Raw genomic sequence first — 12,845 nt, 5'->3', positions numbered from 1 at the left:
CCCAGGTGAGCCCCTGGTCTGCCTGGAGGCCTTGGTGGAGGCCAGTGTGGCCAGTGCTTCCCCTGAGAGGCCCTTCTCCTCGCGCAGCTGTCTAGCTCTGGCATCTGCAGCTCTAGTTCTCTGTCTTTGATGGGTCCCTTAAAGGCTTCCTGGCCCTTGGGCAAGGCAGTCTTCATCTTGGGCTCACTCACCAGTGCAGGCCCAGCCAGTGCCCAGCCAGGGGCCTGTGCTTCACCCTGCCAGGTACAGCTCTCCCAAGCATGTGCCTTTGCTTTTGGAGCTGGTCGCGTCTGTGGTCTTCCTGCTGCAGCCTACAGTCAGATTGCCAGGGCGTACCTGGTAGTGTTGGCAGGCCTTGTTGAAATAGGAACCTTTTTCTTTTTGTAGACTCTGGGTGTTGTTCTTTTCTCTTTGTTTGGATTTTCGACAACCCATTTTCCATCCCTGGGTTTGAACAAATTGAAAAAAAAAAAAAAAAAGAGAGAGAGAGAGACCAAAGAATAACTTTATTCCTGCTGAATGAGGTGGCTTGACCTATCTTAATGTGATCCAGCTGAATGAGTCCCAAAGCTGTCCAGGCTCGCCTCCCAGCCAGTTGGGCCTTTGTCCTCCTGTGCAGCAGAGCCTCCAGGGAGTAGCTGACTCTGAGACTCAATGGGGGGCTGCACCCAGGCCATTTGTTCCTGGGTGTAGTGGATTGTCTCCTTGGAGAGGTGCTTCTGGAGGTAGAGGACAGGAGAGTTACCAGCTAAGCTCCCTCCGATTGGAAGCAGACCCCAGGTCTGGGGGAAGAGTCACCCTCAGCTTCTTCAGCTTGCTGTTTGCATAGCCATTAGGCCCCTGGTCAGCTAGCTGGGTAGTCAAGGAGATGCACAGTGCTTTAGCTCAGTGTAGTCTACTGTGAGGCACCTGCTCCGTCAGGTGTTCTCTTGGGACAACCCTGGAGGTTGTGGGCTGCTGGAGTGTGCTCCTGATGGCTCTGAAATTTGTCAGAACAGGACATTAGATAATCTGCAGGGCCTCTCTACACCTGAGGCTACAAACCACTCTCTAGTTTATTTCTCATCCTTAATTCTACCAGCTGTGCTGTTCAACCCGGCTCATTAGAAATTCCTCCATGAGGTTAAATGACACTGTATAAATGTGTCGCAGATTTAAAAATAAACCTTGGTCTGTTACCTAGTTGCCTAGGAGAATAGGCTAACCTTTCTAAGTTCAGAGCAAAAAATGATATGTTCAAATGAACTGAAGTCCAGGACCAAGATTTCTTATGCCTGTTTGGTTCAGATGCATTCAAGCTTATAATTTTCCCCTACCTTTTGCTGCCACTCTGTCTCAGCTGGTGGAATGCTGAGGTCTCACTGGAGTGAATGAGGCCCCTTTAGGGCCTGGAAGTCCTGTACATTGACATGAGCCTCTGACACCCTCACTTCTGAGAGTTCAATTTTTGGGAAGATCCATAAGTTGCCCCTGGCAGGCTGAGTGTGTGCTGTTCTGGTACCAGGGAGGTGGTCAGTCCAGGAGAGGGATGAGCTACACATTTAAATTGTTTGTTCAACTTAAATGTAAATATCTTACATTTACACACAGCAGTGCACCATTCCACATTCCTGAGGTGTGCGCGAGGGCTTTCCCTCGAGGCACTGGCATGCTGCTGTGTGCACTCCTGTCCTCGTTTCTCAGGTTAAAATCTAGAGGCTTATGGATCGGTGAGGTTGTGAAACATTCACTACTCTCAAGTTATTTCAACTGCTTGTTTCCTTTTTGGAAACTCAAGTTTTATTTTATATGCACATGATACACATTATTTTTTTTCCTTAGGACAACTACACCTTTGCCCAACCTGGGATTCAAATGAAAGTGAAGATGTTGGAAGAACTCGTGAGCCGGATCGACGGTGAGTTGGCTTCCTGAGCCGCCCCTCTTTGAGGGTGGGAAGAGGCCTGGTTGAAGGCTCGGGGAGGTGGCCTTGGACATTGGTGGGACAGGACACAGTGGCACCCAGCCTGCTGGGGCTCATCCCTGTGAATCCTTCCAGGAACCTGCCCTGCCCCTTTCACCCAGCGTGGTGATCAGGATTCAGGCAGTGTGGCAGGAATGCCATGAGTGCCTTCTGTGCAGGCAGCCTTGCTCCTCATTGAGCTGGGGACGGCTGTTTATGGCTGTCCTTTGGCACTCTCTTCCCTGGCTTTGTGCATGCTTTTGGTATCAAGGAAGTTAGAATAATTTCTCTATGGAATCCAATTAATTACCAAGTCTGGAAATAACATCTTTTAATATTATAGAAAAATTATAGTGTGTTCTCTGGCAATTTTAGATTATGCTTCCATGTTTAAGTGGGGACTTCGAATACTTTTTACCTTCATCCTTAAAATAATTCCCCCTTGATGTGCTGACTGTCATATTGCACTAGCAGAGTTTAATTAAATGAAAGTTGAGAGATAATGCTACCCGTTCCAGGCGTATTCTCCTGATAGTTTGTTAAATTAATGAACAGAGCATTAACAAAGTGATGCCAAGCAGAACCAGGAGTACATGTGACACCAGCCCGCCGTGGTGAGCGGCCCAGGAGACTTGTGCTTTCACAGAGCATCCCAGGTGAGCCTGGCAAATCATCTCCCTGGATGTAGGGAAATTGTACTTTGTTTGAAACTTGGACTTGGCAGTTTGACTTGTGAGCACGTGCAAGTGCCCTCGCTGGACCTGCTGCAGAGAAACCTGTCATCACAGGCTTCTGAGGGAAGCCCCTGAATGACATTATAAAGTGGAGCCATGCAAATTATAAACTCCATTCTGTTTCCTGATGGAGTCTGATTTCTAGCTCTGTGGCTGATGGTTATTGCCTCATTTCCATATTATGAAGTCTTATACAGTTCTTCCAATGATACTTTATTTGATTCAGTGTTATATTTGGGTACTTTTCAACCTATCTATTCAAAATACTGCTCTTTTTTTTTTTTTTTGCCTCTGTCAGTACATTATGTTCATACATTGTACACACACAGTAAGATCGCGCTTGACTGTGCTTGGATTTTGTTCCTTCAACCTGCAGTTTTATGAGTGTTGCCGTTCTGTTTAGTTCTTTGAATTACAATTCGTAGTGGATGTGAATTACTCATTCTTAGGAGACTCTTCTTTTCCTCCTGTGCCCCTCAGAAGGCTTACTTTATATTTTCCTGGAGGTTGGAGAGCTGTGGCCAGTGCTCATCTGCTCCAGTGCTGCATTTGGAGAAATACCTGAATTGATTTTCTTTTGTTCTGTGGTTCAGAAAGAAGCAGGATGCAGATTTGTTGGGTGGTTTTTGAAAGAGCGGCATCTGCATCGCTTCTGAGTGTGGCATCTTCACCCTGTGCTCTTAAAGGTCTGTTTCCACGGTGAGGAGGTTCCCTCTGCCACACGCTGAGCTGTCTGACCTTCCCATTCTTCTTGTGGAAACTTAAAGAACTTCTGTGTTGTCCTCAACACGAGGACACCCAAGCTTTCCGGAAGGAAGGGTCTGGAACCTGCTGTAGTGGCCCTGGTGGGGACCCTCTGCCTCCAGCAGGCACCTGGAGAAGCACCAGGGCCGTGGCTCTGGAGATCACTCCTCTGCGTACCATCGCACTAGGAGAAAGAATCTGTGGGCTTGGAACTTTTTTGGGGACCTCAAAGATTTTATTAAGGGCAGACTATTTTAGGAAGAAAAAATTTGCTTTATAAAAGTCCACTGCCTCATTTCTGCATTTTCAGGGAAAGTAAGTATTTATTTCAGAAAATTTTGACGCTTTGGTGAGGGAAAACTCTTCATGGACTTGCAAGTGAAGAAAGGTGAGGGTTTGTGGATAGGTCCAGGTGTGGCTCATTCAGAAAAGGAGCTACGTTGCTCTGCAGGGTCAAAGTAAGGAATCTTGGTGTTCCAGTGATGGCACTGTGAAGATGTAGGCAGGAAGCCACAGGAGAGTGGGCACCTGTCTGGGGGGGAAGGGTACAGAAGTGGGGAATGAGTGACCAACGATTAGCCAGAGGCACTTTCAAGAGTTTCCCATTTTGAGCAGCGCTGCTCTGCACCCTTAACCTCTAGGGCTCTGTGCACATGAAGGTGTGGTGCCTGAAGGAAGAGAGTTTTGTTCCTCATGGAAGCCGTGTGGTAGGAGTGGGCAGGGGCCTTTTGTTGGCACTGGGTGGGGAGCAGAGACCATTGCAGGAGGGGCAGCTGGCTGGTGAGAAGTCCAGGATTTCCCCTGTAATCTTGGGGCAGAAATTGGAGTTTCCCACATAATGAGAGATGGTGACTGGAGCCATGTAATTTAGAATTAGAGGAGAAGGTAAGAGGAGGAATTTCTACTTTCAGAGAGGCAGACTAGATAATTCCAACCAAATTTCCCATTGAAAATAACTAAGAGCTGTCAAACAAACAAAAAGGGAAACAAAAGAAAAGAAGTTTCTTAAAAATCATCAAACTGCTATGAAGGAAACAAGCACTTCTTGGACCACACAGTACCTGAACCTCAGGAGAGAAGCACAGCACCCAGGCTGAAAGAATAACCCTAAAGGGTGTTGTAGTTTGGGCAGTCTTCTGGGGCAAGTTGGTAAAACCTGGCTTACTTAGAATAGGGAATCAGCAAATGCCCCTTTACTTCCTGACAGCTGGAAAGGTGAGATGTGGGTTGTGGTGCGAGCCACTCAGCTCTCAGGACTCCCATAGCCTCTAGTTCAGGCAGTGTAGGACCAGGGTTGTGGAGTTTCTGGACTGGAGTTCCTCAGAAGGCTTGTGAAAAGTAAAAACAACCTCTTTTTAGGAGGGAGTCCCCAGAACTTAAATTGTTCCTACAAATATTTTCTTTTCAAATGAAATGACCTTGATTGCACATTCAAGACTCCTTAAGTGAGAGAAAACAGATAACAGAGCCAGGTCCACCTGAGCTTTTGTAATCCTTAGGCACATACTATAAAACCACTGTGCTTCCTATGTATGAAGAAAGAAGTTTGAAAGTATCTGCAGGGACTAGGTGACCATATGATTTTTGCATAAGAGATTTGAAAAATCACCCAAAACACTTTCTGGGATTAAAAGACATGGTAACCAAAAATAAAAATCCCATGGACAAGCTTAACACATTAGACACAGCTAATGAGAAAATTGGTGAACTAGAAAATGGGTTAGAGGAAAATAGCCCAGTGAAACTTGGAGAGTTAAGAACATGAGAATGCAGAAAGTAAGCAGTGTAGGGATGTAATTAGAAAGTCTGATATATATATTTATGGGGTTTTAGAACTAAGGAAAGAGTGATGAAATGATGAATGACCTCTTTCCAAAATTATGGAAGTTCACAGATTCTAGAGGCCAGTGAATCCTGGGGAGAATTAATGGAAATTCATCAAAGTGAATTTAATTAAACACAGAAATTCTCAAATCAATCAGAGAAGAATAATGCTTCCCTAAAAATAGCTGTTTATTGAGAATTGACTTCTCAATAGAATGTACCTGAGGGTATCTTCAATATCCAGAAAGAATGTAACTGTTTCCCTGGAGTCTATATCCACCAAAGGTATCCTTCAAAAGTGAATTCGATATTCCAGGATTACATCTGAATCTGAATTGTTTTACACTGCCTCCAAGAAACTGTATAAATCAAGAAGGAAAGCAATAAAGCCACATGTGAACTTCCCTTGCAGCATAAGTAGGGAATGGTCCTTGTGAACTTCAGATTCCTGTGAGCAGGCAAACCACCCACCCAGGTCAGCCTGTGGGGAGAGGCACATCATCTAGTACCCTAAGTTTGCCAAAGAAAGGACAGATCCAGATAAATCATCACAAGAGAGACAAGGCCCTTTCCAGGGTATGGAAAGACTGAGATTAAGTCTGATATCTCATAGGTCAGGACATTGGCTAGTGGGTCATTGAGAGGAATTGAGATTTCCTGGATGAATGGCAGCTGTGTCCATAGCAGAACCCTGGGTCTGACCATCAGTTGCCTCACAGGAGCTGATTCTTAGGTCACTTTAGAATCAGCTGGGCCAGGGTCTCATTTCTGCAGAGTAGTACTTCCTTGTGGCTGGGCATGCAAGGAGCGGTTTCTGGTGCACAGGAACACTGTTGTGTCCAGCTGTTTCCCACAGGCCCCTCCTGCCCCATCTTCAGGATCAGATTCTCCTGGGACAACTCTGATTGCTGGTGGGAGGGCAGGATGCAGGCAGGGGTCAAGGCCGGGGGTCAGAGAACTGGGACTTGCATCCCAACCAGCAGCACTCACAAAGTAACATGGGTGGGGTTGAGGGAGGGGCTGGGTTCTGGCATTTATGGTGCTGTCAGAACCTCACCTAACATGTTTTCTGTTTGTTTGGGTTCTTGATCAAACACTTTTTCTTTTCTTCTTTTAGAAGAAATGGATCACTTGGTATTTGGTCAGCTTTTTCACTGTTGTGACCTGATGAGAACAACTTTAGAGAAGGAAAAGTTTATTTGGCATTCACAGTGTCAGAGGTCTTAGTCCATAGAGAGCTGCTTTCAGAGCTGTAGGCCGTGGGTGGAGCAGGACATCATGCGGAAGGGCATGGCGAGGAAAGCACCTCAGAACATCACACCAGGAAGCTCACAACATAGAACCCCCAAGGCACACCTCTGAGACCACCTCCTCCAGCCACACCCTACCAGTCTTCATTACCACCCAGTTGATTTGTATCAGCAGGTTAATCCACGGATGAGGTTAAGGCTGTCAGGACCCAGTCACCTCACCTCTGAACTCTTGCGTGGTCTTACACATGAGCTCTTGGGGGGCACCTTGCATCTGAGTAGAAAAACGTAATATCTGAGTAGAAACAGCTCTTATAATTGGGGGTGGTTCCAGCCCTCCTCCCTCCCTGGCTTTTGAACTCCCCAGTCCCTCCATGGTGGTCATGGTGGGTTAGATGTTTGGGTCAAGGCTATGCCTAGAACCAGTTGTTTTGGGAAATGCATACCAGCACCCCTCGGCTCTTCAGCACCACCTGCTGTCAGAGTTGACTGGGCACGTACCAAGGCACTTGTGATAAGTCAGATAGCTCCTGGTAGTGCCGTGTGGTGTGGAGATGTGTTGCTTCTGCAGCAGGGTGCTGCTGGTACCGTTGTCTGCCTCTGGACTGCTCCTGGGCCTGTAGAACTCCAGCGCCCTGCGTGAAACGGGCATGCAGAGGGGTGGGCCACAGCTGGTGGAGGCCACTTAGGAAGAAGCAGGTGTGCTGGTGTTGGCATGAGGTGCCATGCCATTTCCTTATGGGGGGTGTGTTTTAAGTCCACCTGTCCTCTGGTGCCTGCACCTGCTAGTGCCCCATCTCCTCCTGTCCTCCTGTTTTTCTTGCCAATAGTGGCGTCCTCCACTCTGGTGACCCGCATTCATTCCTGCCAGACCCTGTGCATTCTGTGTCTGCTTCTGCATGGCAGGTTAGACCTGAACGCTCATACCTTGCTTGAGCACATGACCTGGCACCAGGACTGCATCGGGTGTGCACACTGGTCAGACTTGGAATGGCTGGGTAAGGGGTCTGAGTCACTGTTACCAGGCCAGGCCCAGGCTTGCTTTGTGAGTGGACAGCTTCTCCATCTCAGCAGCTTGAAGCAGCATTTGTTTCTCACTCAGTGTGACTGTTGAGACCTGGCTGGGCCTGGGTTCTGTCCTGCCCCCACTGTGGCATACAGGCTGAGGGAGCTATTGTCAAGAATATTCTCATCCAGTGCCTGTGCTGGAGGGAGGTGTTTCCCACAGAGACTGGCACATGATGCCCATTTGGGTGTCATTGGCCAGCCTGAATCCCATCATGACAGTGAGGTGGGGGACAGAGAAGTGCCTCCATAGGAGGCCAATGTTGGTGGGTGCTGCTGGTGAGCACTGTGGTCACCATCATAGAAAAGACTTCAGAGACAGCAGCATAAATCTGGAGTTTATACAAAATTTGATTCATTTTTATAATCTTTTCAAATATGTAAGTAGGGAAATTCTAAGGGCCTAATGCTTGTTCAGGAAGAATAATTTTTCTGAAAAATTCCTGAATCAAGGCTCATGACTAAGTGGAATTTAATGATTAAAAATTAAATGTGTCTTAAAGTTTGCTTTGTTGTATGTTATGGCAGGGCATGTGTCCAACAGCGCCATGGAAGGCAGAATTAGAGTATCGTCTGCTCTGTCCCACTCTCCCTGTCATTTAAATTGTGACAGCAGTTGTAGCTCAGAGAAGATATGATGTTCATTCTAAGGTTACCTGCCTACAATGTTTGTATCAACTGTCAGTCTGTTCTCTGGTTATTAAAGGATTTTTTTTTTTGCATAGAATCAACACTTTTCACTGATTACTTAGTAATTCATTGCTGCAATGATAAATACATGTTAACTCTCCAACCACACTCCAGCTGACTGGGAGAATCACAACTTGTAAAGCACATGATGAGATTTTCCCCTCCTGGTGACATCTGGAATGCTTATGTATATTTGAATGTGAAATTTTACATTTTTGCAGGAAATCCTCATGAAGTATCTACACATTTTGTGGTCATCATGTCTATTATGTCTAATCTGAACCTCCTGGGTCATGTGATCCCTCTTGTCCTTGAGGTAGAACAACCAGAGAAGAACTGGCTTCCAGGCCTGGCTTTGCTGATGGCGCAGTTGGAGCCCCCGTGTGGAAGACCGGGCCACTGCCCACCCTGGGAGCCCCACCTGTGTTCAGGGCCTTGCATTTTTTGTGGCACTGATGAGGTCTACATAGATGAAGTATTCGCCACATGTTTTGATGAGTGAAACCAAGGAGAACTTAATTCAGTATTTAAAAAAATATTTGAAAGCATTTGGCTTCAGCAGGTGTGTCAGGTCATGTCCATTCTTGTTTTCTTGTTCAGAAGATTAAAATGAGTTAGAGTACTGCTTCACACCTGAGAGTGATCCCACTGGGGGCGACCCTGGCTCCATGGAGGAACCTGGGGCACTATTTTTGGTGGCTCAGGGACTGTGGGGGTGGCTTCAGGGAGGGGGTGGGCTGGGATGGTGCTCCCGGAGCCCAGTTCTAGTGGCGCTGCCTCAAGCTGTTCCGAGGGCACTCAAGGCTGAGAGGCCCTGGTGGTGGTGGGTGGGGTGGCTGGAGCAGCTGTCCAGATGACCAGTCTGAACTAAGGTCATCAGTAGGTGTGACAGCCCCCACCCCCACCCCCACCCCAAGGTGTTTCTACCATGGCATTGAAGCTGACGCCTGGGCTCCCTGGGAACGGACCTGCAGGAATATACTTTCTCACTTTTCTTATTCAGACTGTGCTTGTGCTTGAAGCCTTAAGGAAAAATAGGGGTAATGTTCCCTGCCTGCCTGATCGTTGCATCCCCACAGCCTCTAAGGGTTCAGGATATCAGACTTAGCAAATGAAGCAGAGTGCCCAGTTAAATTAGAATTTCAGAGAAATAACGATGCTTTACTTGTTTATTTTAGTGTAAGTACAAGTAGTCTGAGGACTAGAGCAGGAAAGGAGAGGGTGGAGCCTGTGTGGCCTCACTGGAATGGCCCTTGAGCACCGCTGGCCTGCCTTGTCCACTGCTCGCAGGGGGCAGTCACAGCCTGGGCTCTGGGTAGCCCGCCTGGTGCATCTCCATTTTTTTTTTCAAGTTCATATTTTATTTGCAATAGATTTGCTTTGTTGACTTTTGCATTTTTGTAAAAAAGGAGAAAAGTTTTCACTTAATGTGTGTGCTAGCCTAGTGGGAAGTGGCAAGTCAGTACACATGACCGGTGACAGTGCTGATGGTGTGTTCTAAGCCTCGTGCAGGCGTGGCCCCCTTTGTTGCCTAACCACGGCAGGCAGCCAGCTGTGGGGGAGTTGTGGGGGTTCATTCGAGGCGGGACCTTGTTGAGCTGCGGGGGTCCCTGGTCTGGCTCCTCTCTGAGCTGCAGGGATGCCTGGCCAAACCTAGGGACCAAGGACCGCAGTGGCCATTATTATTAACATTTTATACTTTCTCCCTCAAGGAAGAAAATTCCGGAATTTGTTACTGGAGAATACTCTTACCTCTGTGTCTAAAATGGCTTTATCTACTTGTACAATTTCCCTTTCTTGGGCTTTTAATTCAGGTTAAATGTGATTTTAATGAAATTTTTCTGAAAGCTGTCATGACTACATTGTGAGGTTAAAATTGACTTATTCTTTCAACATAGAATTCAGTTATAGCTAGTAAACTAGATTCAGCTTTATTACTGCCTAAGTGAAAATATTTTTATTACTCCTACAAGGTAAGCTGTTGGAGAGCAGAGCGTCCATCAGCAGCCTGGGCTGGTGGAGCGCTCAGCGTGGCCGCCTCCCCGCAGCACGCAGCACGCAGCACGCAGCCTCACTGGGCCCCAGGGTGGCTGGTCTAACATTGGAAGCCATAGTGGCATTTCATTTGAGACAGTTGAGTATGATGATTGGCAAAGCACACATGTAATTGAGGACCTGTTGGGAAGGAGCCCAGCTGATGTTCTGGGAAGCCCCCTGTGCCAGCTCGGGCTGAATGCCCACATCCTGGGCTCCTTTCGTCACAGCCTTGTCCCCAGGCCCATCTGCCTGTGGCCTTCCCCATTGGATGTGGCTATTCCCTGCTATGACTGATGACTGCCTACTGGTGTTCATTAAATGGCAATCCTGGCTCAACGGACCCTCTATAGTCTGAGGCCTGTGGCACCCAGATGAGCACTCACTGTGGCATGGGATGTCATAGCACCTCAAGTAAAGTTGATATAATGCACTCTCAATCGAAAATCTAAACGGACATCTTATTGCATCTTTGGGAAGAAGGGTACATTCTATGGTACAAAAAAAATCAAAGAAATAGAGGAAGTTTAGCAGTGTAACCCACAAAATGATATATAAGGAATATGTTCCTGGGTTCCATGTATTCAGAATAAATGTGGTGTACGTGCAGGTCCACCCCTGCATCTGAACTTGGGTTGCTGTGCTGTTGCTGGGGATGATGGGTACAGTAGCCAGCATCCATCAGGCTGTTCTCAGGTCTTTGTGTGCACCCTGGTGGCTTTTCATGAAGCCCATCAGGTGGTTCTGTGCTGTTCCCACTTCAAGAGTCCTGCCTCTCTGGTTTCATTTCCCTGTAACCTAGATGATCTCCATGATGCGCCCAGCACTGTCCATCCTGGGATGGTCTGAACGTGGGAGTGCTCCCCAGCCCTTTCCCCTACGTGGGAGGCCCAGGAAGGCTGTGGGTGAGGATCCTACCTGGTTATGCCTCTGCCCTTCTGCTTCCTCCAATGAGGTCCCTCCTCCCTGAAGTTCACCAGCTATCAATGGATTATTCCACCAAATGGATTAATCTGTTGATCAGGTCGGAACCCTCACAAGCTAATCACTTCCCAAAGCCCTGCCTCTGAGTACTTGAGACTTTGGGGGACTTTCCAAATATAAACCATAATGGTGTCTGAAGATTGTCTTATCTTATGGTTTGTGTCCCTCTTCAGCCCCACTTCCCGTGGCCCCTTGATCTGTTGACTTCTGCCCCTAAACATGTCATTCTGAGTATAGAGACTGTCTCCTGCTTGCTGAGCCTTGATCTAGAGAGACAGTCTTGGAATATTTCCCATACCTCAGAGTTGTTAGAGACACTGAAGGAGGCACTGCTGTCCCTCTGAGCCACATGGGCTCTTAAGTCTTGACTTGGAGATGACACAGCCACAGGATTATGGGATGCTGGCCTGACAACCTCTGAGGGCCTGGGGTCCACCCAGTGCCAGAGCTTTTTCCCTGCCTGCTGCTCCACCAGCTTTTGCTGCAAATTCCCGTCCTGGTTCCTTATTTTCAGGTCCCATGCTGTTGTCTTAGGACCTGGGAATCAGGCCACATCTCCATGCCCAGTGGGGCCTGGACAAGTCTGTGGCTCCTTCCTGGGCCTCACCCCTATCGCATTTCCCTGCTGCTCTTTCTCATGCCTCCCAGTGAAGCCCAGTTAAGCTAATTTTCAGTGGTTCCTCTAGAGCAAGTGAGAGGGATTCTTTTTTAAAAAGCCAAGGAACAGCTTTTATCCTGCTTTTGGGCTGACAGTGTCCCAGGAGGATCTTGGGGCAAGTGGCCTTCAGGTCAGCTCGCACTTAAATCCTTTGCAGGAGAGAAGGATCACACATTTTTAAGACCTTGTGCTGATGGGTATTGGTCTGTGACTGCTAGGGGCATTCTGCCCTATAGTAGAAGACAGGATGCTGCCAGTCATGCCAAGAGGTCTTTCTCCAGCCTGCACTCAGCAGTCTTAGAAGAGTGGCAGCCTGCAACCATCAGTCACCCACAGGGCTCACTTCATGGCCTTTGGCAAGTGTAGGGCGTTGGTCACAGTGCACTGGGGGCCAGCGGGCTCCCTGCTTCCCTCTTGGCCAACGCCCTGCAGGGAGTGCAGCAGGGGAAGTGCTCGCCCCACAGGCTCTGGCCACTGGGTATCACTGCCCCACACTTAACTCCCTGGAACCCTGAGAGGTGCCAGGAGTGGGTTGGCAGAACCACAATTGCCATCTTACCCTTGGTGCTCAAGCGTGGCCTGTGGCCACCTGAGTGTTCTGAATTGAAACATGCAAGGCTGGGTGGTTCAGTACTCAGCCTCCTCCTCTTCTTCATTTTTTATTTTTTATTTTGCAGTATGTGTCATTTATTCAATAATCATTAAGGTCGAAATATGCCACTATATTCAAGATAGGGAAAATTTTTAAAATTTGTTCTAATTAGTTATACATGACAGCAGAATGCATTTTGATTCATTGTACACAAATGGAGTACAGCTTTTCATTTCTCTGGTTGTACACAATGTAGAGTAGCACCATGTATTGCAGTCATACACGTACCTAAGGTAATGTGTTTGTCTCATTCCACCATCATTCCTGC

At 47.6% G+C, this 12,845-nt stretch overlaps 1 protein-coding gene across 6 annotated transcripts in view; it reads left to right on the top strand.

The window, feature by feature from the left end:
- Tbc1d22a (TBC1 domain family member 22A) overlaps positions 1 to 12,845 on the top strand; it is a 315,829-nt gene that overhangs the window by 190,293 nt on the left and 112,691 nt on the right. For all 6 annotated transcript variants that reach the window (XM_027954562.2, XM_027954560.2, XM_027954561.2 and 3 more), the window contains one exon: positions 1,822 to 1,897. In XM_027954562.2, the coding sequence (XP_027810363.2) occupies positions 1,822 to 1,897 (76 nt within the window). The remainder of the gene's footprint in view (positions 1 to 1,821; positions 1,898 to 12,845) is intronic.

This window comes from Marmota flaviventris, chromosome 3 (genome assembly GCF_047511675.1).
Source record: "Marmota flaviventris isolate mMarFla1 chromosome 3, mMarFla1.hap1, whole genome shotgun sequence".
Taxonomy (NCBI): domain Eukaryota; kingdom Metazoa; phylum Chordata; class Mammalia; order Rodentia; family Sciuridae; genus Marmota; species Marmota flaviventris.
The sequence above is the reverse complement of the archived record's forward strand: the minus strand, read 5'-3'. Positions and strand labels throughout refer to the sequence as shown.